This window comes from Pollachius pollachius, assembly GCF_949987615.1.
Source record: "Pollachius pollachius genome assembly, chromosome: 2".
Lineage (NCBI taxonomy): Eukaryota > Metazoa > Chordata > Actinopteri > Gadiformes > Gadidae > Pollachius > Pollachius pollachius.
The window spans coordinates 1,884,287-1,912,187 of record NC_136935.1 but is presented as its reverse complement, the minus strand read 5'-3'; the positions used below and the strand labels follow the sequence as shown (position 1 = coordinate 1,912,187).

The window sequence follows — 27,901 nt, the reverse complement described above, 5'->3', positions numbered from 1 at the left end:
GAGGAGGAGGAGGAGGAAGAAGAGGAAATAATAAAGGGACGATGAGATGATTGGGCAAAGAACAGAAAGTACAAGACCAAGAAAAACCCAAAAGCTAGGGCTTTTGGGGTGACAACAAAAAGACTTGAAGTCAAATTAAACTCTGTGGTGCCTCACACATTTTTGGGACGCTACATTGATACATTACAACCAGACCATTTCCATGAAAATGATCATGGAGAAAACCAAAATATTTCTTTAAAAAAAACATTTTAACCGCGGCTTTAACACTTGGAAATTTTGAACAAAATGTGAAAGGAATATTATCAAAGGGAGGAAGGGCAAGGTGGATCCAGCATGTACGACAGTATGTAGTGTGTGTGTGTGTGTGTGTGTGTGTGTGTGTGCGTGTTCCCTCCCTACCAGAGGAGAGGCGTTGTTGCTGCGCTGCGGTGAATGGCTGACGGGGGGGTCAGGGTACTCCACGCCGTTCTTTACGCGGGGACGCTTGGTCACCTCGATGTACGTGACGGGGAAGATGCCCTGCCGGTTGGTGCCGGCGATCTTGCCCTCGTACCAGTTCTCGTCCACTCGGCGGATCAGCGTGATCCTTTCTCCCTGGGGGTGTGGAACGCGGGGACCCCGTTAGATAACGGCATGGTGAGCAGTGTTGGGAACGTTACTTTGAAAAAGTAATTAGTTATAGTTACTCACTACTTGTTCCAAAAAGTAACTGAGTTAGTAACTGAATTACCCTACAATAAAAGTAACTAGTTACCAGGGAAAAGTAACTATTTGCGTTACTGTAAAAAAAGAATGGTGCTATATGTCATAGAATTTGGATTTTACTGAGCAGTTTTCACTTGGCCTTAATGTGTTAAATGGTTGAACTGCCCATTCAAGGCCCCGATATACAACTGAAATTTAATTTGCTTGGTTGCAAAGGCTGTGGAACATCTGCCGAATACTACAGAAAATGCCCACTTTTCATCGGATTGCTCCGGACTCGCCATTTCTGCTGCTTCATCGAATCCGTTTGGTGTGTGCGTGTGCGTGTGTGTGTGTGTGGTGCACGCGTGACCTGGCTTGTATGTAAAAACACTGGCTCCGATTGGCTGCCATGAAACATGACTCTGCCTTAGCCAATCATAATCGCTTATCTCGTTGTTAACCCACCCGCTCTCCTCACTAGCAGTTTGTGTTTGGAGCCAGGGGTGCGTTCAGATTATTTATTCAATCAATTCATAGTAAAGCACCGCATTTATCGTACAGTAACGGTAACGGCGTTGTAACGACGGAAAAAGTAATTAGTTAGATTACTCCGTTACTGAAAAAATTACCTAACGGCGTTCTTTTAAACGGTGTTATAACAAACACTGGTGGTGAGGGACCCTAACCCTGTGTCTAAGCTCCTCGATTATACCGGCCCTCTGTGACTGTTTCCCTGCAGACGTTACTTTGGTTCAGAATTGAATTTGTTCAAGGTTCTCTGCAGACTATTCGTTTGGAGAGAAATAAATCCCTGGGTTTATTGAACCATCGGTGGTGGGTTATAATGAATGATTTAAAAGAAAAGGAACGGAAAGGTTTGAAATGAAGCGGAACTAAAGTCATCGACGCAATGAAAAGCTAGATTGGTTCGTATTTGATACATTTGTCATAGTCACATTTGTCCCCGGTAACGATACGGTTTGAATGTTGCGTGAGGTGCACCTTTCTGAAGGACATCTCCACCACCGTGTCGCCGTTGAAGTTGAAGCGGGCCATGGCCTCCCCGTACTCCAGAACCTGCACAGGGGCGCTCTTCTTGGGCTGGGCCTTCTCCGTGGGGGGGAGGAGCTGCAGGGAGCCACAGAGGGGGAGGGAGGGATAGGGGGAGGGAGAGAGAGGGGGAGAGAGGGAGGGAGAGAGACAGGGGAGGGAGAGAGAGAGGGGGAGGGAGAGAGAGAGGGAGGGAGAGAGGGAGGGAGAGAGAGGGGGAGAGAGGGGGAGGGAGAGAGACAGGGGAGGGAGAGAGAGAGAGAGAGAGAGAAGGGGAGGGAGAGGGGGAGGGAGGGGGAGAGAGAGAGAGAGGGGGAGGGAGAGAGACAGTGGAGGGAGAGAGAGAGAGAGAGAGAGGGAGGGGAGGGAGGGGGAGGGAGGGAGAAGGGGAGGGAGAGGGGGAGGGAGAGGGAGAGAGAGAGAGAGAGAGAGAGAGAGGGGAGGGAGAGAGAGAGAGCGGAGGGAAAGGGAGAGGGAGAGGGAGGGAGAGAGAGAGAGAGAGAGAGAGTGGAGGGAAAGGGAGAGGGAGAGGGAGGGAGAGAGAGAGAGGGGGAGGGAGAGGGAGAGGGAAGGGGAGGGAGGGAGAGGGCAGGAATTTCCCTTTAATCTCAGATACTTTTTAAATTACTTTAAAACTACATCAAACCATTTTATTGATGCTCAAATATTAAAGTTTTTTAAATGTTATGAAAATTCTTATGGTTAAATCTATTTTTTATGGCTTAGGCGGGCTGTGGTGTAATACAACAGAAACAGATGAAGCTGCACTGAATCACATTTCATCCCGATCAACAGCTCTCATTATCTGAACACAACATTGACGATCACAGGACTGGTGCCTAATGCATAGTCAGCCTGTCAGGTCAAACTTCTCTGGGATTCCCTCTGAATTGAACACATTTCTCCTCTAATAACGTCATGCGTATTTGAGCGTCTCCTACCTCCACGTAGCTCCGGGGGAAGATTCCCACCCGGCCGTGGTGTTCCCCCTCGAACCAGTTCTGGTCCACCTGTCGGATGATGTAGACGATGTCTCCTTTCTGGAAGGGCAGCTCCCTACAGGGGTAACAACAGCAAGCCTTTATCATCCAGGGGTTGAGGTGATGTCATCAGATACAGCGCTACAAGCAGTGTTCAATAACACTGTTTGAATAATAAACGTTGACATATGTTCCTGGTACATTTTTTGGGACGTTACAATGCTACACTACAGCCGAAGTCCATTTACATTACAATGAGAAAATGGAAATGTTTCTTCAAAAAAAGGGGCATTTTAAGCACGGCTTTTACCATCGCGTGACAGTTAATGCAGACCAGCCCAACCAATCCATCAGCTACTGGGTTCTCAGAAGGTGAAAAACAAATACCCCAACTTATAAATAAAGAGCTATCGATCAAGGGGCCCTCCCAGCCGGCATAGCGTCCTATCGCTGGCATGGGTCAGATGAAAGTTACGGACCCCCTGGCTCAGCACGGGAAAGCTGGTATTTCTCTGGGGCTTTAAATATTTTACACGCACGCCGTGGCAAACATCTGAGGCATGCCCTGATCTCTTTCACCTACTTTAGAGTCTCCGCTCTGAAGTCGAAGCGAGCCAGGGCCGGGGTCCTCTGCAAAACACACAAGCAGCACACGTTATAAGAGAGAGGGGGGGGGGAAGGACTGGTGATTGAAGCCCCCTTCAACCAGCTAACCTGCATAAAGAAGAGAATGCACTAAACCTAATGCATTGAGCATACGCCCACATTCTCTCCGGATGAGGCGGGGAGTAAACATGAATAAACATTTCCGCACGGAAATTCTCTCCCCTCGTAAAAAACGACATATTTTGATGATCTCAGCTTATGAATAAACCTTTATATTTTATGGAGGTATGGCAAAAATGAAAACGCAATAAACCCTGTATGTATAGTATAATTTATGATGAGGTCATCTCTCTGTCACTTTTACGGGCCTCTGCTTATACCTGGACTATTCCAGCAATGGCAGGAATGGGGTGCATGTGCCATGTGTTTCAGCGCACACCAGATCATGCTTCACCAAGGCTGTCAGGCTTTTTCTCAGACTACCCACAGGAAACATCCACGGCAGCCTTTGTATAGTCTAGCAAAAAAACAACATCTATCCTTTCTCTATAATCCCGTACCTTTCATATTCTCTACCTTTTCACATAAGGGCTGAATAGCCTCCTAAACTATGGGAAATCACCCAAAACACACAGGGAACTGAAATGGAAACTGAACCTTGTAACCTGGCAACACTTATTGTTCTTGCCTAACACAGAGGAGAAAGCCATCTGTGTTCAGATACCCCACTGACAAAACCAACGTCCAAGTCCACACAGACACACACACAGACACACACACACACACACACAAAGACACACACACGCACACACACACAACACACACACACACACACACACACACACACACACACACACACACACACACACACACACACACACGCACACACACACAAACACACACATCTGTCATCTATTCTCCCCGTTCGAAGCAACAGAAGAATGCGTCGCGTTGTTCCGCCGCCGTACCTCCACGCCCGACTTCCTCTTCTCGGCGTTGTCCGTGACGTTGAGCAGGTCTCCGAAGCGCTCGTTGGTGATGAACTGGTGGCGCGTGGGCACGATGCCCGTGTGGCGCCGGGCTGCCGTGTCGGCCTCCTCCTGCTCGCGCTTCAGCCGCCGCTGCTGCTCCAGTATTTTCTGTCGGAGTAAAACTCGACTGAGAATGTGTTGTTGTTGTCGTCTTTCTTCCCCTGGCGCCTCCAACATAATGTTTCACTTAATTTGAACTCACTCTTGACTTCGGTTTACCGCTCACGCTTATTCATATTTAATAGGGAGCAGTCTGACTCTGGACCATGCATAATCAATCATTCCTGGACTGGTTTCACACTTTCTTCAGTTCTGTCTCGTAACCTCACGTGTCTCCCAGCCCTACATGTGTCTGGGTTTGACTTTAACTCACTCCTGCTGCTTCCAACTCAATGAACTCTTCGTTTCGATGTTGCACAGAAGTGACCCGATGCAAAGTTAACTCAACTCCACATAATGCCTTGTTAAAGGGTCATCGTCCTTGTTAAATGTGATCAACTCTGTCTCTTGAAGCTTCCCGTTTCTCCCACAGTCCTGAACGTGTCTCTGGCAGGTTGTTGCCACGGAGATCAGCAAGGTGCAGTTACCTCTTTGTCGCCATGACGCCTCCTCAACACTTCATCCTGGCTCTCGCCATGGGCTGGGGAGGAGTCGGAGTCTGAAGCGAGAAAACACACCATCAGGCTCAGGAAGACACACAGGGCAGCCCCCGAGTGGAGACATCACATCGCTTTAACATGACTCTGCCTAGGCGTCTCTCCATTGTGAAATGACAACATCGCCGTGTACAACTCTACACAGTCCTGAACAGTCGCTAATCCCAACCATGCTCTAAATAATGAATGCCAAACTTGTATGCAGGACAAACATGAAAGTAAAAAACAGCACACCAACCAAATCAAGTCAAAAGATAAATGTATTCCAGCATGCACATGAAAAGAATTACAGGATCAACCGATGTTGGGTTCATGGAGAAAGGAATGAATACAAAAAATAAATGAAACCTTTATGGGCCTCTGACAGAGACTTCATGGTTCACTGCTAAAATTTATATTCTGACCAACCAGCTTCCATCAGTGTTTTTCGTGAAATTCGTTTTAGATTTTATATGAACTAGTTTCTGCAGTATTTCTCTCTAACCTTGTTTTTCATTGGGTGTGTCAGGCAAGACAGCCTATACACAAGCTGTTATCTATATGAGCCAAATCAGAAGACAAACCATTCACCACTATAGCCATAAAGGAACATGGTGGATGCAGATATCATCTCACCTTTGATAAAAAAAACAAAGAAATAACACATCAACACAACAAATCAAACAAACCAAAAAAAAAAGAACATCAACATTGGGAACGCATCACTTTGAGAGCGCGTATGCACGGCGTTCTGTATTGACCTACATAAACATTGCGCAACACTGCTGCGTTCATAGCTTTGGACTGTAGGCTGATCTTCCATTTGTCATGGTTGTGAATTAAGCCTCAGGGTGAGTAATCACGTCAACGTGTGGTAAAAGGAACTTGTCACAGCGTTGAGCAGTGCTTCTCTTAGCTCTAAACGTTTACAGCAGGCAGTGGCGTCGCGCTTAGTCAGATCTGAACACCCTTGCATACGGCTCAAATGCGATGGCGCTGGAAGACGTGCACACAGAGGTCACCCCCGAAAACAAGCCGCCTGTGTCCCCCTCCCACAACAACTGAAAGGGCTCAGGATTGGTTGATGGGTGGAAGGAGGGCTCGCCCCCGAGGTTCATTCACCGTATGAGATGAGGAGAGACACTGAACACAACCACCACAGTGACGCGGGCCGAGCCGTCACACACACACTACGAATGGGGGGGGGGGTGTGTGTGTGTGTGTGTGTGGACGTCGCTTTGTGGAGAGAGAGAGAGAGGGGGGGGGGGGAGGCAGGGCGGTGAAGACAGAGAGGAGACCGTGGAGATGGCTGACGTGGTGAAGGAGTGGAGGCGGAGGCGGTGACAGGTGGGGGTCGGGGGGGGGGGGGTGATGGAGATAGCCACCTCTGTGGGGCGCGGCCGGCGGGGGGCAGCGGGTTCCCGTTGGCGTCCACGCCCTGCCCGTTGGACAGCGGCTCCCCCAGCCTCTCCAGGACCTCCAGGGAGGACAGCCTGGCGGGGATGAGCGGCTTGGGCTCCTGGGGCATCACCCGGGTGGCCCCCAGAGTCCTGCGGGCCCCGTGGGGCTGGGCGGTGCGGCGCAGCCGGAAGGGCGTGGGGCCCATGAGGCAGCCGGGCAGCGAGGTCCTCTTCTCCGGGGCGGGGCGGGGCGGGTCCTGCCGGCCGCCGGCCTGCTGCTGCCGCTCGTGCCGCAGGATGGTGGTGAAGCGCGTGTAGGAGGCGGGGCAGGAGCCCTTACACGCGCTGGGCTTGAGGTAGTGGTGCGGGTGGAGGTGGTGCAGGAGGTGTTGGTGGCTGTGGAGGTGGGCGTGGTCCTGGGCGTGGCCGTGGTCCTGGCCGTGGGCGTGGGCGTGGTTCTGGTTGTGCGTGTGGGCGTGGTTCTGGGCGTGGCCGTGGTCCTGGCCGTGGGCGTGGTCATGGTTCTGGTTGTGGGCGTGGCCATGGTTCTGGTTGTGGGCGTGGCCGTGGGCATGGTCATGGTCATGGTTCTGGTTGTGGGCGTGGGCGTGGCCGTGGCCGTGGCCGTGGGCGTGGTTGTGTGGGGGCGACAGGGCGACCGGGCCGCGCTCCGGCCGCTGGTCCCCGGGGGGCTTCCGAGCGAAGCACTCCTCCACCTCCCAGTCGGGGCCACACGGCGACACCGAGGGCCGTGGGGGGCAGCCGTTCTCCCGGGTGGGGGCCGCCAGCCCCTCCTTAGGGCCCCCACCCGGGGGGGGGGAGGCTCCATCGACCGCCGCCGGGGCCGCCTCCTCCTCCTCCGCCTCGTCCCCGGAGCAGGGCCCCCCCCGGGCGGGGGCCGACACCAGCAGGGACTCGGCGGACACGGCGGCCGCCATGCAGAGGCGCTCCCGGCCGTGGGCGGGGCCGTGGGGATCGGAGGTCAGCGTGGGCAGGGACGAGGAGCGGGCCGGCGCCGGGCTGGAGCGCTGGATGATGTCCTCGAACGCGCTGACCCGCGACGACACGGCGTCCCGGGGGACGTCCCCGGCCCCCGGCCGCGCGGCCCCGTCCGCCCGCGGCCTCTCGAACAGGCAGGCCAGGCCGCGGACGCCGCCCTGGGGGCCGCGGCCCGGCGAGGCCGGCCGCTCGATGTGGTGCATGCTCCGGTAGAGGCTGGAGAACGCCGAGGCGCTGCGCCGCAGCCCCGGGGAGGGGGTGCGGGCGCCATCGGCCCCTTCCCGTCGCTCCCCGTCCGACCCGCTGTATATGTCCTCGCAGCTGTGGGCCTTGGGGTGTCGGGCGGGCTCGGTCCTGCCCTGCTCAGAGTCACCACTGGGGGGCAGCAGTTTGGGTTTAAACTTGGAGGGGAGGATCTGGGGTATGCGGGCTTTGGCAGCTGAGAGGGGCGTCTTACTCTTACAGTGGTTACCTATTGCGTTACTGGCAAGAACCGTTTGACTATTTAAAGAGGAGCAGGGTGAAATTATATAGCCATTCCCACCTTTATAATCCACTGGCAAGCATGCAGGACAACAGAATAAACAACATATTAGATTACAATGGTCACGGGTCCACACACATCCACACTTTAACACAGTGTCGACCGTGTTTTCAAAGTATCGACCCACTTCCATCAGAGGTTGATAAGAAGCACACTTGATGTGGCCGAACATCAAATATCAAATGGCTTGTAAGCAACAGCATGGCGGTATTACTTGGCATGAAGTGTACAGAAATGCTTTGAAAAAAAATGGAAAAGGTCAAGAGCGGTTCCTGTCGGCCATGCGAAAAAAAAGCAACATTGTTTAAAGTTGAATGGGAAATCAGTATGTGTGTGAGCGGGAAAAAAAAAAGGCAAAACTGAAAGGATAAAGAGTTGAATGAGCAATGTTTCATGAAATGTTTGGTCAAAACATAAAAAACGTACACAAATTGCAAGAACAGGGCATTGTCTTCCATATACGCACAAACCGAATACTACAACTCCTGCGGGGGCTGTCTGCTGGGATCTATTCTGATCGTTTTTCTCCTCTGTGTAATCTCAGCGGCGGATGTGTCCACATCCTTGACACTGCAGCGTTTATTCCCTCCTCTGCTGTACTTGGATGAGCCCGGGCTGTGATTCATGTCCTTCGTGGACTGCTTTTAATCTACCCCTGCCTCGGCTGTAAATAATAATGTATTCTGAGGTGACGGGTAGTTTTACAGCAGCGTTTCGTCAGCCTACAGAAGCTACAGCTCGTGGGAAGGGGACACCAGAAGAAGAAGCAGGAAATAATACATCAGCGTGGTGGAGAGGTGAATGGCCGGAGAATCGGGACATTCTATCTGGGCTGCAACTTGTTCGGATTCGCTGGATAGGAATATATTTGTGTTTAGTGTCACCGGATTAGCCGATAAATTGTCCCCAGGGCGGCTTCGTTCCTCAGAATACAAAGTCCTTATTGTCCGATGATATACTGTAGGCAAAGGTCTGAAACACATGATCTTTTACTTGTTTCCAGGAATTGTTTATTACCCACACTCGTCACCTTAGCCGCTGGGACTAAAATGTTACCGTACTGCCTTTCCATTGTGGAGGATCTGGCCGGTTGTCCTGACTCAAATATTCCAGCATTTCTCTGACTCCGTTTGGCTCTCGGTAACGACTCAAGAGATTCAAAACACCAGCCTCCAGGATGACCTTTAAAGATAACCTCTCCTCACCCTTCTCCTACGTGCCATCAAAGTGATCAAGAGTGTGTGTGTGTGTGTCTCCCCATGTAAAACCATAACCCCCTCCCCACCAGGTCCATTGTCAGGTCCATCTCGCTGGTCTCGTTCCCCCCCCGCCCTCCTCTGCGGGGTCCCGTGTGCAGAAGGCATTCCACGCTCTGACAGCTGACTTCCTCCTGCCCGCCAGCCCTCTCCCCCCCCCCCTCCTGTTTATATCACCCTTCTCCGAGCAGGCTGTGAAAAGCACAGCCCCCGTTTATCACTTCCTTTCCTCCTCTCAACTCCCCCCCCCCCCCCCCTGCCCGTTGCCCCTGTCCACTGGAAAGCTCTGGAGCTCTGGTCTGAGCCTGCCCAACAACCGCCTGCCCGCCAGCCGACCAAGTGTTGCTGGGGTGTGTGTGTGTGTGTGTGTGTGTGTGTGTGTGTGTGTGTGTGTGTGTGTGTTTGGGGGGGGGGGGTATCCCTCAAGGTTACAGCTTCCATTGCTTCATCAAAGACAGCCTCGCTCTGCGCCGCGATGGTTTTCCAAAGCAAACGGCTCGTGTACAGGGGGAGGACAATATCCATGGCGTCAAAGGAAACGACACAAATAATAAAGTATGGGAGGGGGTCGCGGGGGGGGGGGGGGGGTGATTGGCTGTGATGACCCGGAGCAACACAACAACAAAAGTGTGGCGTTCTATAACAGCGCGTTAAAGAGACACACATGTACGCCTCCACACGCACACACACACACACACACACACACACACACACACACACACAATCTCCCCCTCACTGCCACTCGTTTCACGTCTCGGGAGTATATCCTTTCTTGTCGCAGACACACACGCACACACGCACGCACACACACACAGGCAACACAATAAAACAACCACAACGTCAACATGTGTGTGCGTGAGCAGTGGGGACCCCAGCGCTCACACGCCGCGGTGTGTGAGCGGCCATGGGGGGGGGGGCTTCTACCTTTGGAGGAGGAGGAGCTGGGGTGCCGCTTGTTGAGGGCGCGAAGGCCTTGCAGCGGGATGTCGCCGCCCTCCAGGACGCTCTTGTAAACATGGCGGTCGTTGTCCCCGCCCCCCTCGCTGCTGGGCGACGCCCTGTCCTGCTCCACCTCGCTGCGCCCCGACTTACAGGAGGCGCTGGGGAGAGAGAGAAAGGGGGCGACGTTAGTGTTCCCGGGGGCTCACGTGGTCGTTGTTCCAACACAGTGGTCGGAGGCGGGGGTCCCCGGCTTCCCTCTGAGGGGCTGAGGCGGCGCTTGTTGACTTTGTGGCGCCCCCGGCGTCGCACTTTGCACCCCGTGTGCACGGCGAGCGTCGGAGCGGCCGGCCCGACGGCCGACGGAGTGACGGTCTTGTTTTCTTACGGAGCGCGTGTCGGCTTCTTTTACGCACGCATTCTGTTCGTCGTTCGGCCTTCCTTCTGGATAGGTCAGCCACGAGGGGTTTTCTATAAATATGAGCTACTGTAAACGTTACGACAGCCTCCCCCCCCCCCCCCCCCCCCCCACCTTTACGGGGCCCAGGTTCAGCCAGAGGCGGCCCCCCCCCGGCAAGTGCCTGGCGTTCTGTCTTCCATTAGGGCCGATGTGAGCGAGCTCATTAAACCGCTGGGGATCCTAGCGTCACCGTGCATTTATTTTAAAACCAAACCCCAGAGTCTTACTTCTGTTTTTAAATCTAACTGGCAAACCTATGGAGAGAGGAAATATGCATGGCCCTTTTTTTCAGACTTCCTGCTGGAACAACAAGCCCTTTCATCGCTCTCCGGGAATATACTATATGTTTTTGCAGCAGGGGGACTCGTTAAAATTGCATAACTTGCAGGTTTTTACTTGAGTGCGAGTGTGAGACAAAACCGTGCTAAGGGACATCTGCGTGGAGCTAAACGGCGCCATTCAAGATTCATCATGGTCGGGTTTTACTTGGAAGAGCCAGCCGTATCGTATGGACCTTGTAGCTTCACAAAAATAGGATATACCTACAACAGAGACACAACTATAACTGTGCAAGTGAATCAGCCGTTCTTGGGGTGGATGGAAAGGCGTTGGTACGTCCTATTGACGGAATCACAATGATGGACATTATTGTTCACTTAAACGCTAGCTGGCTAGGATTAATTCTTGCATTCTCATAGACACAGTAAAAGTATTGACTTCGATTTAGAAGATGACAATTACAAACCAATGTTTACTGCTGACCACCATTCAAAATGTATCTAATTAAGAGATACATCTATTATCTCTGACTGTGACACTAACAGAAGAATGTTTCTCTGTAGGAGAGGTTGTTTGACGATAAATATTCTCCCTCTGAAAGAATATACTTATAAAAGTCTCAACTATCAAAGACAGACCAATGAAAAACATTCCCGCCCAAAACATATGTGCCTTTGGAAGAAGCCAGAGAATTACTTCAGCTTTTCTGCCTTGGAGGTAACAGTTGGGGTAACTAAAATGATGGCTCTGAAACTCTCAAAACTGAACCAGCGAATAAAAAGCCAAGCAAACTTTATTCATCAATATCCAACTATACGTTACACGTTTATGATTAACATCCTGGCATTCCAAAACCCCTCCACAAACACTGGTGCACTAATATAAATAATCACTACAGCAGATGGAAAGTCTCTCGCCTAAAGGGAGGGAGAAATCCCCTCCCTTTGACTGATGCATGTGAGTCAAGTCAACATGACTCAAAGCGGAATAACTTGCGTTTTACTACATAGGCCAAAATAGACCACCCGACAGAAACTGCTCCTGACACACACACACACACACACACACACCGAGAGATCAGGGGTCTCAAAGTCTTTATTTACGTGTCTACGCAACATCCTCTCTTTATTACGCAGCTGCCCTCCACGTTGACTTCCCCATCCCGCCCGCGGAGAGAGGATAACGGTTTTAAAGTCAGGCGGCAGCTGGGGGGACCCGAGTTCCCTGGATCCTCGCTCACATCCAGCCTTCCCTCCCAGGTTGGCTGGCTTTAAATAAGCCAGCACACGCTGTCCCCCTTCCCGGCTACTGCCGACCCCAACCCCCCCATGCTCTGACCCCCCAAAACAATAAAGTCGCAAAAGAGCAGAGACAGGGAGACAGAGACAGAGAGGGGGAGAGAGAGGGGGAGAAGGCACGCTGTTCTGGTTCCATCTCCGCTCATTATCAGGAGCTCCTCAGGAACACGTCTCATCCCCCTCCCGTCGGCAGGGCGGGTTACACACAGGGTGGAGAAACTCTCCCACCGATCCACCACACAACCCAGCCCTCGAAATACCATCCACACACACACACACACACACACACACAGAGAGGGGTAAACAAGCGCTTTCAATAAGCGCAGAAAAGAAAAGGGTAGAAGAGGCTTGAACTTACTACTGCTGCAAGTCGGAGGCTGATTCCAGGGGGCTGAACGAGGGGCCGCTCTGCAACACACCAAACAAAGAAGTCATTGATAGATCCACAGGAAGGTCTCCTCCAGCTAGAACACAAGAAGGACCATTCGCTATGGCCAGATCCCCTCTCTCTCGCTCTCTCTCTCTCTCTCGGGCTCTGCTGTGTGGCTCTCGGTGTCCAGCACACCCAGACTTGTTGAAGCTTTTCACCAGCAGCCTTGGCACCAGCGTGTAAGCATGTGTTTTGGCGTGCATGCAACTTGGGAGAAGAAACAAGCGGCACTGAACAGGGTTGGGAGGGGGCGGGAGGGGGAGAAAGGGAGGGAGGGGGAGAAAGGGAGGGAGGGTGGGCGTGCGTCGGTCAGGGGGGATCTCATGTGGGGAGGGGGCTGTCCCAGGCTCAGCCAATGGGAGGCCGTTTCGCGCTGAAGCCATCTCTTTTGTCTGGTATTGAGTCACTCTCATTATCACTAGACCGGACCAAGGGACAATTAACCAGCTGGTGGTGCAAGCAGGCCAAATTACTCATGCACACGCACGCACGCACACAGACACACAGGCACACCGGCGCACTCACACACACACACAAAACAAACGCGCACACACACACGCACTTCAGATTTGTGAGTGTTTGTAACTCAAATACAGACATATAATAAGCATTGGAGGGTTTTATCTGGAGAAAAAAGTTGAAGCTGTTTTAAACAAAGAAGAACAACTAAAGAAAAAGACATTCACTTAACTCAAATGACACAGAAGGAAACAGAAAAACAAATAATACAAAGGGTGAGTGAATTAATCTTTAAGGGACTGGGAGGGGGGCCGTGGCTGTTATTTTCAGGCGCTGGCTAACCCTAAAGCCCGGGGATAGTCACTTGCATGCGAGTAGCACCGGCATGCATTTTCAATGGTTTAGGGCTAATTTTAGCCCACTGTTTCTGTTGCTTTTGCTCCGCGTGGACGTCACAGAAGGTAAAAATAACAGACCTGACACTGGGCTATGAATAAAAAAGCGCAAGTGTTGTTTGCAAATACGATTGCACAACCCCAGCCCCAGTCAGCCGGGGCCCTGCCCCAAGGGCCACATCCCCGACTCAAACTCCTGTTGGCGCGACCGCCCACCCCCACCCTCAGACCCACAAACACCAAACAGATGACCAGACAAGGCTCCAACCAATCGTTCTTTTTTTCCCCACACCCTTCCTTTTCCAGTCAGTTGCCGGGGGCAGAAGTATCAGTAATAACTTTTGCTTATCCGAGGGCAGAATTTCTCTCCTGGCAGGTCCATAGTCTTCCGATCTATTTATACCGTCAAATGTTCCATGGCCCCTCAGCCCCATGGAGAACAGGCCAGCGCCGCTGTGTCATCTGTGACTCGTCCTCTCAGCGATACGTCTTACTCATCCTTCACATACCCCCCCGCCCCCCTGTGCACGGCTGTGCTCCGGGCCCAGTCGCCTGTCTCCCCCCGGTGTCCCCTGACACCTGTGGCTAACTCTCACACACACACACACACACACACACACACACACACACACACACACACACACACTGACGCGCACACACGCACGCTGCATCAATGGAAACGAAAACAGGAAACAGGCGTGGAAAGGCCGATCGGAACAGGGAGAACGGAATCTTAATGTGATCTTCCCTGGCGAGATGCTGCGCAGATGTCTCAGCAGCGTCGGTCTGCACCGCGGACTCTGCACAACAACCGCCTATCCCCACGCTAGACCTGTCGCCGATCAAAGCCAGGTCCACACCCCGGCTTCCACCCCCGGCACTTAAACATTAGAACAGCCTGGTTTCACCGGGGGGGGCCAGCGCCTCAGTGGGCCACTGTGACGCGTGCACAGCGGGGCCCCGATCCGACGGATCGATATCAGGGGACCGGGGAACGTATGAAAGACTTCCGCTGGTGGTGAGTCAGTCGAGCACCACGGCCCCGAGAGACAGGTGTCCACATGTGCCACTGAGCCCTTCGCTAGCTGTGTGGCTGTTCCCCCCCCCCCCCCCCCTGTACACCCCCCCAACCCCTTCCCCTCTGTTTCAAAATAGTCGCCGTGACTACATGGCGGTAACATGAATCCCATTCTTTCCAGCACCTTGTTTGTGTTGATGTGTGTTATCCTGAAAACAAACAGCTCCCCCCGTGCGTTCGCCGCCCGGGGAGGGCGGAGGGGAGGGAGGGAGGAGGGGAGGGAGGGAGGGAGGGGAGGGAGGGAGGGGGACGACTGTTTTAGCCCGCAGCCCCGGCGGCGGCCGCACCGCGCCGCGACGCTCCGCCCGATATATAAACCGTCTGCTCCGCGGCTCCACCTCGTCCCTATTCTGCTGGGTTACACACACCGCCGCGCACCGGCCACCATGTGACCCGGGGCTCACTGGCTGGGGGGGTGTGTGGGTGGGTGGGTGGGTGTCCGGGGATAGGGTGGCCGGTGACTCTGTCGCCTATATATGCCAGACAGATGGGAGTCACTCAGGCGAGCCGCAGGGGGTCCGAAATGTTCTTCCTGACCAAAGTTATGCGCGGAATCCCGGCTCCGGATGGCCTTGTATGTCCGCGTGGGGCCCGCGTTTCAAGAGGGGCCGTCGGTTTTGAAATAGCTCTGAAATGACGACTCTGTTACCTACCGGTGAGGCGCGTCGACCCTGTGGCGCGGGGGTTTGGTTTAGTGTCGTGATTCATCATATCGCCGTACGCAAATAGGTCGTGTGTTTGGCCGGATCTAGTGTCGGAGGGGAGAAGTGCGGATTCTACGAAGAATTCCGTGAGAAGTTGCGGACGCCGCCGGCGGTTTCCTGTCGAGGGCTTTGGGGGGGAACGGCACCGTGGCCCCGCACAGGCGCAACATCTCGAGGCTGTGGAAGCTAGACGATTCCTCCGTGAGCCACGGGGTCCGGCCCAGCGCAGAGGTCAGATGCTAGGCATTCCGGGCCACTCTTTAGAAGTGACTTTGACACTCAGCAGGGGCCCGTCCAGGGACTGGCCTCAGCGGGAAGGAATCCCGAGTGCTCTGGAGGATGACAGCCCCTGAGAGGGACGGAGGGCGCTCTGCGTCCCGTCAGCGCTCCCGCTCGCTCCTCGGGGGGAGGTTAGAAACGTAGAGTCGGCTCGGACACGCCCGGCCAACGGGGTCCTCATAAAAGTGTCGCCGGGGAGCGGGAGGAAATGGATTCCTTCCGTCTACAGGTCTATCGTGGATGCTGGGACGCGGTGGATGCTGTCTCATGTGTGTCTCTACCTAGCCCCCCCACCCAGCAGGGCGGCGTGTCCCGCTGGGGTTCCGCTGGGTGTTTAGACTTCTGAAGGGGCTAGGTAGGGACGCCTGTTCTGCGGGCAGCCGGTGCCATGCTCGTCTGGGGCCAAGCGAGAGCCCGAGGCTGGGGTTTCATCAAACGCTGGGCCAAATTGCAGCGATTCATCAAATGAAAAACATGACCTGTCCCCCTCTACGTCCCTCTTGTTAAATATATCAGAGACAGACATACAGACAGACAGGCAGATGAATAGACAGACTGACAGCGATTATTATTTCAAGAGACTGGGATTATCACACAGCCTGATTAATTACACGGACTGCCAACACCCGACAAGGGAAGAGGGACTTCTGTGTGAATCGCCCTTCTTTGAATTCTTTTGAATCGGTCTTCTATGAACCTTGACAGAATTCATATCGATATACTGAATATGTTCCAGATGTGTTGAAAGGTGAGACGAGATTGTGTTTGTTGCCAGAGCTTGCATTCCGATTTGATTTCTTGAGATTTCTAAAATAAGTTTGACTGTGGGCCTGATTCACTGATAAACAGATAAACAGCTATTGTGTTGTTGTTAATCAACAACACTTAAAACTATCTTGTTTGCCTTGGAGTATACCATTTTTGGAATAGTTTGCATACTAAGCGAGCCTAAAAGCAGTCGCTACTGTCAGCAAACATAGACTTTTTTTAGCTGCTAAAAGTCAGAGAGGAACTTAGGTAAACACTGCCCGACAGGGCATTACAGGAAATCCATTTTCTAAATGTATTTTTGGAGGGGGCAGTAAATAGCTCATAGTCTACTCGCCGTGGTGGTCTTAAAATAGAAACGTTTCACATACATAATGTAGCCATGAAAAATTAATGGGATGTATAAAACAATATAAAACATAGACCTGAGAGCTCCTGGAGACCGAGCCCGACATACACAACAACAAATAGAACGGTGCGAGTACGAGGTGAAGCAGTCCTCACAGACAGACAGGATGGGTCAGGCGCTGGGGTTTGGGGGGTTATTCCGACATGGAGGTTAACACATGCAGTGCGTACCCAGTATTGTCTGAGTAGTGGCCGTGGCCCACTTACCGCTTTCCCAAACTCCATCTCTGAAAAGAATCTATACCAAGGCTCATTCTCTATATCTACATCTTCTGGATTTACATCCTGAGTCTAGGTGGTGGTGGTGGGGAGGGGAGGGGGAGATGCGATGGAGAGAGAACAAGGACAGAAGAGAACACATTTCAGACAGAGATATGAACACACGGACGTGATGAATCTGTGACGCCGGAGACTCCGACACAGGCAGTCCTCGCAAACCATAGAGTCATTGAAGAAGAAAGGTAGCAATAGCCGTTGCAATGAAAACAGACGCCTGAAGATTGTGCGCTAAATAAACAGGCCGAATGAAAAAATGCATAGAAAGATAATCGGTATCTAGGGTAAAACCACAACACCACAGGCTGCAAGATACATACATTCAAAATTTCATTTGTTTGTAGTTTTGGGAACTACAGCAATTGCAATAACAATGTGACACTAGTGGGATATTTTCTCTTAAATCAAATTGGATTCTGCCAAACAGTTGCCCAAGAGATGGCTGTGAATAGAGGAAACCACAGCTACCACTAAAATGACAATGCACCATAATAACTGGGTCTGTCATAAAACACTAAAAACAACCAGAGCCTGTCCTATGTCCTATCAGGCCTGGTTCATTGTTCTTCTGTTCAACACAACACTTGTGCTTGTTCACTCGACCGGGGCGCTTGCCAACGGTGAACCCTTTGGCCAACAGGATACTGGTCTCCATTATGGCTAAGACCCTCTAATCACCTGGTGTTCAGTGGACAAACCGGATTCACCAAACAGAATTAAACACTTACGTCTGAACACCAAACACTAAGCCTTTACAATGGTAACAAAAACGATGACATACATTATAGGAGGTTAATCCAGCACATTAAAAGAAACATTTGAAAACAGTATTTTCAAAATGTATACAAGCGTGGGATTTTGCAGGGGAACCCCATTGCTAATCCAGTACACTAACTTCTAGGATGAATATTTATAATATTGACTCATAATAAATATATAAAAATAACCTAAAAAATATGGAGGAGAGTGGCTAGGACGTGACGTGACGAAAACCCCCCCACCCCCATACGCGCTCTTCAGAGCGTCCATCTGATGCCCCAATCCAACCCGATAACATTGAGTCGAACAACAGAAGACGATGGTTCCCCTTGTAAGTGATACTCTTCTTCACAGACACCCCCCCCCCCAAATAAGGATCATCTGTCACCACAACAGGACACTCCATCAGGAATGTGGAACACACATGACAGGAGAACGCACACACACACACACAAACACACAGACCCACACATACACACACACACACCCAAGCTGCCACCCAAGAGCTCAAAGAATCGGGGGGGGGGGGGGGGGGGGTGAATGTGTGTGTGTGAGTCTGGGGGGGAAAGTGTGTGGATGAGGGGGTTCGATTAGAAGGAAGCCTTTTGGGAACACAGGCGCACAGACAGAGAGAGAGAGAGAGAGAGAGAGAGAGAGAGAGAGACAGAGAGAGAGACAGAGAGAGAGAGAGAGAGAGAGAGAGAGAGACAGAGAGAGAGAGAGAGAGAGAGAGAGAGAGATGAGAGAGAGAGAGACAGAGAGAGAGAGAGAGAGAGAGAGGGGGGGGAGAGAGAGAGAGAGAGAGAGACAGAGAGAGAGAGAGAGAGAGCGAGAGCGAGATGAGAGAGAGAGAGAGAGAGAGAGAGAGAGAGAGAGAGAGAGAGAGACAGAGAGAGAGATAGAGAGAGAGAGAGAGAGAGAGAGAGAGAGAGAGAGACAGAGAGAGAGACAGAGAGAGAGAGAGGAGAGAGAGAGAGAGAGAGAGAGGAGAGAGAGAGGGTGAGCGAGAGGGGCGAGAGAGAGAGAGAGACATATAGCGAGAGAGAGATAGGAGAGGGAGATAGGAGAGAGGAAGAGAGGAGGGAGGGAGGGAGGGAAAGAGAGACACACACACACACACACACACACACACACAGAAGGGACGGAGAGAGACAGGCCGAGAGCCGCCCGTCGAGACGCAGGGCGGTAAGCCCTTACCGTTCTCTCCAGCTTCAACACAGACGACTTCCCTGGCTCGTACTCAAAGATGCTCTTGGGCTCGGCACGGTACTTCCTGGTGTCGGCCTTCTTGTCCGGAGGCTCCCACTCGTTCCTGAGGAAGCCGAACGGGGTGTGGGAAGAAGGGGGGGAGGAGGAGGAGGAGGAGGGCGGGATGGAGGACAGCCAATCATTATCAAGTAGTCTCCATGGCAACCGTCTGGGGCGCTAGATGGATACATTTATTTATTTATTTTCGGAGTCTTAAGATGGCATCCACCACATCACCGAGGCTGCTCTCTCAGCCACGCATGTCGTTCGTGGTTCCTGTTGTTGTTTCCCTTTGGGAGACATGCCCCCCCCCCCCCTTGGGATAACAAGTCACACAACCCTGCCGTCGAACCGAATGACCCTCTTCCCGTGCTCTGTCTCACAAACAGTTTATTTTGTCTCTTGCAGCAGGAAACAAGAGAAGCTTTCAGTTTTGGCCCTTGGATTTAGTATGTTGCTTCCTTTGTCTTTAAAGATGCATCAATCTTTTGCTACTGACGTTATCAACAATGGGACAACGTCATGGAGTTCGGCTAAACACTGGGAAAGTGTGTCACTTGATACGAAATCTAATTTAAATGTGAGCGAAAAACAAATAACAACATTTCTTAGAACAATAGGATCAATGAAGCAGACCGCTTTATATGAATGATCATAACGTCCGACAAATGCAGTCCCAGCGGCTCTCACATTAAAGGATAGAGGTGTTGTTTTGGGTGTCGTTTGGGAACGCAGCCTATTCTTACATAAACCATCCGCCTCGCCCCCTGGCAATGTAATCTACAGCTGTGGTTGGCCACAGTCTATCCTCCGTCACCTGTCCTCCCTCATTCCTCCATCGCTCAAGGGCGCCAGGCGGGGTGTTGAGTCATAGTCCGGGAGAGAACCAGAGGGGACCTCAAGGTTACTGTAGAGAAGCCCCCCCCTGCTAAGAAGGGTCACCCCTTTATAATAACGCAGCGACACCATTGATTCACTAACATGCGTGTTCAGCATCGGCCTGTGTGGAAACGTCGGAAACGTCTGTTCGGTTCTGGAGGGTTCCGACGCTACCTTTTGGTCGTGGGCTTGAGGGAAGAGGACCTGGTCGGCACGGGCATCAGCCGACCCCTGGAGTCGAACTCTGCGTCGCTTTTGGACCGCGGGACGCCTTTCACTAGAATGTCAAAGTGCATGGAGGTCAACAGGATTTCACTTTGGTGCGTGTAGCACATAAAGCGGTTGATTGTAAAGGCAGGGCTGGGGCAATTGGGAGAGGGTTGAGGGAAACATTGAAGTAACTTCTGCTTTTGAGTTTGTGTTAAGTTAAGGTCCCTCACGCGCAAGAGACCTAGAGTACTAAGTTTGGCCACTAACTTACCTTCTTCCAAATAACCCAAAGGTGACAGGCCATCATCTGAAAGAAGAGAATAAACCAAACAGTTTTTTTCAAATCCAAATCAATAAAGATGTGTCGAACGTCGTTCATCTGGGTGGCCATGCGAGCAATAAATACGTCTTGAAATAATAAAGTGATAAAAGCTTTCAAAAAGTTGTCGATGGCTTTCCCATTATCCGTTAACCTCCATTAGAGTAAACCAATTCCAATCATTACAGTTTCTTCAAACACCATCGAAGCACATGCCCAAGGTGGTGTCAAGTCAAAGCACTTTATGGGAAACATTACCGCACTAAGAACAGCGCCCGGAGTACCCGTGTTTCATTAGAATCAATGGTCTAAATAAGTAATGCTCTGTGGGACGAACTGGGAGCGTTCTACACATTTACAATGGATTGAAATCAAAGTGATGTTGGGGAAATGAAAATGGATGAGAAATAAGTCACAGGACACATGGTGGTTGGGATGTAAGGGGGACATTAAACACTAAACTACAAACAGGTATGCGTTGATGACATGATCATTGACTGTAGAAAAGCATGCATGTTCTGGGGAAACATGCCTTTCCTCTTGCACTTTGTCAGCGTTAAGCAAGACTGTAGCGGCCCCTAGTGGCTGATATGATGAACCGCAAACATTTATAGAAACAATCCCTTTGATTCTGAAGATTCTGAATCTGCATGTTGTAAGCAAGGGAAATGCCCCAAAACATAAAAATGCTGTTAATAGCAATCTTGTCAGGCTAACTAAGAGTATCATGCAGATTTCTAATCCGATGCATTCCAGATCCAGCACATATTTTATGATTGTCAAGATGTATATCTGCACTTGAATCCCAAAGATTGTTTTTGGTTCTTAAGCCACAATCGAAATTTGTGCTGGAGAGCTTGATTAGGGCTTAAAACAGCAGGATCACCAATGCAGTCAATACTCAATTTTTAAGTAAAGAAAATATTGCCAAAATGTCAAATGTTTTTGACATTTCTTTCAAAACTGCAGGACTTAGACCAGGTTAAAATATTTGAAATGCTTTCAAATACTTTTGTTGATTGGAATCACATAACATTCGAACTAGAAGCGACAAACTTGAGTGTAGTTTTGGAAGTAACTAAGTAACTACTATGTTAATTTGTATTAAAAAACGATTCAAGTATTTGAAAGAGCCCACGACGGCTGGCGATTAGTGAAGCCAATGGTAGTAGAGCCATCATCGCCTCTGGATACCTTTCGATCTCACCACCAGCCTGTCATAATTCTCTGGGAAAATGTAGGTGGGACGGTACGGGTTTTCCTCGGGGGTCTCTGAGCGGTGGGCGATGAACACACATAAAGACAAGGGGTTGACGAGCAACAAACAACGCTTTGGAAGAACGGACGACTGTGATCAGAAAACACACACACACACACACACACACACACACACACACACACACACACACACACACACACACACACACACACACACACACACACACACACACACACACAAACACACACACACACAAACATAGAGAGAAGGTGAACGCTGATCCTTACCTGGTATCCTGTGTATCTGTTTGAACATGCTCTTGTACCAGTCTTTGGACTTGTCTGTGTTCTGTGAAAGAGGTGGGAACATTTGGAAATTTTACCGGACATAAATATGAAGAAGCGTGGCGATTGATCAAGCTATCGTATCACATCATATCATTGTTGGATGCATGCACGGTCCTAGATAAAAGTGTATTGTAGTGAGATATTCAGTTTCACACTTTAACAGACCATGTTCAAATCAATAGAATTACAAAAGACAACTGTAAGAAATATGCATGTTCTGTAAATAAATGTGTTTGATACAGGATGAATTAATGAATGACACAGGAGTCTTGCTTCTCCTCATAAAACATTGAAATGTACCGTCATCTATTCGATTCCATTCCATTTAATTCTTCAACATGCCATTTCAACCTTTTTTTTCCCAATGTCAATTAAACTCTCCTTTTGTCATTTGACTACAAGGAGGCTATTTCCTTGAAAAGCCAAATAATGTACACTCTACTAGTCTGGAGGTTTGCATGGCAATTTCATGAGCACTTTCAAAGTAAAAGCGTCCCGACTCACCCTTACGGGTGCGATGGGCTGACGGAGCGGGGAGTGGGGGGGGGAGTGCAGGGACAGCCTCATCCGTTTGCCGTCCATGTCAGAGGACACCGGGTCACAGGATGATGCTGGGAAGTCCCTCCCCGGCTCAGGGGATGTGTCTCTCTCTAGGGGCAGATCTGGAACGTGACGCACAAACCATTGTCCATGAAAGAGCAGTGAAAGGTTGTCTGGAGGGAGGATTCATTCATTTGTCTAGACTAAAGTATTTGGATAGGAGGTGGAGAGACAGGCAGTGATTTAAGACCGGTATATCAAACACTCCATGTTATGGTACATTAATAAGGAGAAAAGGGGAATGGGTGACCTTTTGGACATGGTAGAGAAGCATAATTTATTGGAATGAAAATGTTATGATAACATTTTAGCTAACTTGGATCCGAGAAAGAAAAAAAGGAGAGGTTATTTCAAATATTTGTTACCGTTCAACAACAAATAAAAGGCTAGTGCAAATCTTCTGAGGGAGAAAGATGCTTTTGTTGCTCTGTGGAGGACCGAAGACATGTTCAGTGGTACGATGAGACATGACAGCCAATAGTTTGGCTCACAGGTGCATTAACTTTAAATGTGCTGTGAAGCAACGTGATCTCACGCGTGGCATTGACAAGACAAAAATGTACTTATTGTAAGTCGCTTTGCATAAAAGCCTCTGCTAAATGCCCTAAATGTACATGTACGTCTAAGACACAGCCTCTGATAGCCGACTATTAAGTCGAAATAGCATGAGAAACCCACAAGACAAAATGTGAGAAACACATCAGGTCGGTGATGTTCAAAACCCAAAGGGCAGTGAGTCATCTCCTTCTAAACATAGTCCCTGTCCCTGGCCCCCCTCACCTCTGTTCTGCTGCAGCAGGACGATGTCGGGGCTGATGGTGGTGGTGGTGGTGGTGGTGGTGGAGGGATACGCAGAGCCCCGGGGGGCTGTGATATGGTTCTGGACTCCAGCAGAGACCGGAGCCTGGTTCTCGTTCACCCTGTGTGCCGAGGGGACCTGAGAACCACACCGTTGCAGCGTTGGTAAAATCCCTCAATTCAGTGTTAGCAAAGAATAAAAAATAAAAATGAACTCAGCCGTCCACCAGCATGCATTAGCATGAGGCACAGGCTGTAGGCAAACTCACCAGCCAATGGGTGTGGTTCACTGAAGGTAAATCAGCTGTGATGTGGCTGCCTCCCTCAGCCAATCCCGCTTCAGTGATGTCCCCATTAATCTGCTTGGTCCAACCACCTGACAAATAAATCCAGAGCCATCTCAGCAAAGCACTGATGGTCAAAAACGCAAATGATTGACCATCTGATCCCACACGGCGATGCAACAGGGTTTTAAATCCACACTGCGGTTTGGATTTCCTCCTCTAGCAGACATGTTGATATCACCAGGAAGGGAAAAATAAGTATTCTTCCACAATTTCTGAACTTTGTCATCGGAACAAGGCATCCATTCATGGCACTGTGGAGGCCGTTTGTTCCAGTGGCCTTTATATTCAGTCTGCACAACAATTAAACCATCTCCCCCCAAAAGCCTTGGCCCGCCTCCATCCTGGTCCCAACGCGCTCAGCGCTACAAACGAGTCCACAGTGAAGCACCACCACCCCCGCGGAGCCCGCAGTACACTGTGGGCTGCTCGCCACAATAGACCTCTTTGACCACAATGTGAGCAATCGGCTTATCGCAATTTCCAGCACACACACACACACACAGCAACCGATAAACAAATAGAGGCCAGAATGCGACCGGGCACATCGTTGTGACACCCCAAAGACTTATGAGGTAGACTTATGAAGTGTCACCTCACGCACGCCAGAAGGCATGCAGGGAATCTCGTGGTTCTGGCGAGCGCACCGTAGTGGCATCCTCCGTGTACATTCTACGGCGTGATGCTCTTTGTCACAGAGCCGTGCCGGCGTCGCTGATTCCTCTGCTGAGTATGTATCGCAACGTCGTAGCAATTAGCGATTAGCTTGGCCCCACACCTGAGACTCTGGGGCACGACTGTGTTTTTCGTAGGCGTAATCCGGGAAAAGTCCCGCCTCAAGCGCTAGGATTGGACAGCCAGCCTGTCAGTCAAACTCGCACGCTGACTGCTAACCCTAACCCTAACCCTTACCCTAACCCTAACCCTAACCCTAACCCTAACCCTAACCCTAACCCTATCGGAGAAATGCGTTTGAGTTACGTTAGTTTAATATACATTACAATTTAAGTTACCTTCCCTGCGGTCACCTGACGGATTTTAGCCTTTTAGGATTGGATCAGGAATTTAAACCAACGTGATTGGATAATCTCCAGCTATCCCCTCATTATTATTCTACGAAAAACACCCGAGTCTCCGGGGTTTACCTGGCGGGGCGTGGCCTCTGGGGTCCTTGCTGACCCGGTCGTCATCGTCGATGTGGACCAGCGTGGCCCGCAGGGTCACCACCCCTTTGCCTTTGCACACTCTTCTGGGGTCCAGCTCTGAGACACCAGCGAGGGGAAGGAGGAGAACGAAAAATGAAAGAAGGTGGTAGGAATCAGCTCTCACAGCCCGCCGCGTCTGTTTGAACACACGTCACGGCGGGGCGATGGCCTCACGGGGGGGTTTCCTTAGTGATCCGGCCCCCGAAAGACAGAAATAGAAACTTTAACACATCCAAACCAGGCCACCCGTGGAAGGATGTCATTACTGTGCGTCGCTGAAAGAAAAAGCAATCAGCGCCGATCACAGCGGCGCTGATTGGCAACACCGTCGCGGATGGCGACGGTGGCTTTTCGACTGTTAACTGTGCATGCGGTTCGCTTGTAAAGCGACCACAGGTTGTCACCAAATATGTTAGGGGGAAAAAGAAAAGCAAAGGCGATCTGGGCGCCCGTGGGTGTTGCTGAAAGATAGATGAGCGGGAGCAGAGCGGAGCCTCACCTGGAGCTGGGATCAGGTCGGGAGAGCCTTTCATGGCGGAGCGGGGCGCGATCCTAATGGTGGACACCACCCGCCGACCCGGAGAGACTGGTTACAGATACATGAGGAAACACATTTAACACACTTTGACACACTTAACTGACTTTGACACACTTAACACACTTTGACACACTGGCAAGGTGAATGCTCGGCTGTTGAATGATGCTTCTTTAGCAATATGTCTTACTGTGTTTATTAAGTACAAGAATAAAATGCATTGATAATATATTGATCATATATAATAGAATACATTTTTTGTTCTATTTCAATCATTACTGATAGTTAAGATAAAAAAGCCACATTGCTTTAAGTCACAAAGTGTAAAGTGGTTGTCAGTGAATACTATAGACAACTTAAACATAATAATAAATTATATAAAACATTACCATAAAAAGCATGGTTGTACCAACCAGCATGTATCATCCATAGTAGTGAGAAAAAAGCAGTACTTACTAGCTGTTCTGTCGCCCCCTTCTGGAGAGCTCTGTAATGAACAAAGACAGCATTGGAACAGGTGAGTCAGGGAAGGTAACGTAATACCAACTTGTTTCTACCAACTTGACACCAGGAACGAAACGCTCAGTAAAACCATTTTAAGAATTACTTTCAATTAAAAACAATGGACGTTTTTTGTAATTCTTGCAGTTTCTCTTCCTACACCTGAGGGCTGTTTGCTCTCGTAACAACATCGTTGATGCCTGAGATAGATGGAACTGCAGGCCAGGAGCACTGGCACAGGTATGGTTGTGTTACAGGATGAAACCATATCCTCTACAGCCGGTCTCTATGAACTTAGACCCACCAGCGGGAACATCACCATTGAGGCTTGTTTGCCCATATTGATGTGCAACGTGTTGGATAAACACCATTGAAATTCAAGTGCACAAGGCTTCAGTTTTATGATTTGATTTCAAGAGAAAGCGGATCGGGAAGAAATCTGAAACGTGCCAAACAGTCTGCACATTAGGATTCAAGCCAGAGAAAAGCTAATATCTCTCAAAGCAAACATATTGAAAATATGGAAATGTTACAATATTGTCAATTTGTCCATGATGAATCTGGCCGACTGAAAAAACACAAGCGTCTGGAAAACAACCAAGAAACCCCCACAACCGGCTTTTGCCATATTAGGCCTAATGATTATTCAACACACAAAAAAAAGAGAAAGTCGGAACAGGCATCTTATCGCATACATCAACAAACACTGATCAAGTAGCGTACTTGTGCACGTATAGTGTCCTCTGGGAAATGATACTTGAGCAGCTATTTAGGCAGTTTCGATATTCATAAAGCAGCTCCTTTGGGTTTCTTCTCCAGCTAAAGGAAGGGGATATTCTGGGCCTTTCTATCTTGCCAATGATTAGCCAACGATTGTTAGAAACAGAAACATGGCCTTTCTTACATTATTTACGAATACTCAGTCATTATTTGGGAAAACTCAGTCTTGCCTTTAAAGGCTGATTGTCTTGTTCTGCTTTGTCTGTAATGTGAGGGAGAGAGATAGATAGAGATAGATAGAGATAGAGAGAGAGAGAGAGAGAGAGAGAGAGAGAGAGAGAGAGAGAGAGAGAGAGAGAGAGAGAGAGAGAGAGAGACTATAATATGTTAATGGATGTTGCCTCAGTGGACCATGCAGAGAGGGATGAGAAGGCCGCCAGCAAGTGTTTGGGAGCTGCTTGCATTTCATGCAATCAGAGTTCCCAGGATAAACGCCAGAGATAGGACTCATTTAACTGCCTTAGCCCAGATACATACCTATGGAACGCCTGATTTAAACAATAAGCTATAAGGCATGCATATGACAAGCCATCAATACAACTCTATCCACTCAATGAGAACCCAAGAGCAAATATTGTGATGTATTTGTGCGCACAGCTTCAAATATTATCATCATGTATAAATATGTCATGATAAGGCAATTGTTCCAGATGAGGCCACCGTGTTTGTGTACCTTTCGTTCTTCCCACTGTGATTCATCTGTTAGCATCACATCAGGGAGACACACTCGTGCACGCACACGCACACACACACACACACACACACACACACACACACAGACGTACACGCACCCACGCCCGCTCCTACACGATATCACCACACACACTCTCCCAAAAAAACAACAACAACCACGTCGGAGTCACCTCACAGCCACTCACTGTCATGCCATTACCAAAACAAGTGGTGTGCCCGCTCGGCCTTGGCAGCTGTCGGGCTCTGCTTGAGCCAGCCTTTCCAGGGCTCATCTCAAACCAAAGTACCAGCTGACTGAGAGACGAGCCATGCACTCTCTGGCTAATGTGGCTCCCCAGCCGCGAGCCGCCTGGCCCCAGCACCCTGCGTCAGCGCTGTGCTCGACGGTTCGCAGTGCGTTGCGTGGTGTTGCGTAAACACGCCGCGGGAGCGCAGCTCAACCCTGGCCTTTTTAGGAAGAGAGGGAGCAGGGTGGGCCGGAGAAAGCCATCCTATAACCA

General features: G+C 50.4%; 1 protein-coding gene across 1 annotated transcript in view; it reads right to left on the bottom strand.

Annotated features, from left to right (window-relative positions):
- LOC307070649 (sorbin and SH3 domain-containing protein 1-like) overlaps positions 1 to 27,901 on the bottom strand; it is a 40,143-nt gene that overhangs the window by 4,913 nt on the left and 7,329 nt on the right. Inside the window, 20 exon segments of the mRNA XM_079729216.1 lie at positions 403 to 597; positions 1,693 to 1,818; positions 2,682 to 2,796; positions 3,304 to 3,350; positions 4,295 to 4,465; positions 4,945 to 5,015; positions 10,116 to 10,291; positions 12,526 to 12,575; positions 16,896 to 16,973; positions 18,921 to 19,035; positions 20,025 to 20,127; positions 20,332 to 20,367; positions 21,574 to 21,651; positions 21,886 to 21,946; positions 22,450 to 22,607; positions 23,326 to 23,482; positions 23,613 to 23,719; positions 24,833 to 24,949; positions 25,392 to 25,478; positions 25,884 to 25,914. Of these exon segments, the coding sequence (XP_079585342.1) occupies positions 403 to 597; positions 1,693 to 1,818; positions 2,682 to 2,796; positions 3,304 to 3,350; positions 4,295 to 4,465; positions 4,945 to 5,015; positions 10,116 to 10,291; positions 12,526 to 12,575; positions 16,896 to 16,973; positions 18,921 to 19,035; positions 20,025 to 20,127; positions 20,332 to 20,367; positions 21,574 to 21,651; positions 21,886 to 21,946; positions 22,450 to 22,607; positions 23,326 to 23,482; positions 23,613 to 23,719; positions 24,833 to 24,949; positions 25,392 to 25,425 (1,995 nt within the window). The 5' untranslated portion in view covers positions 25,426 to 25,478; positions 25,884 to 25,914.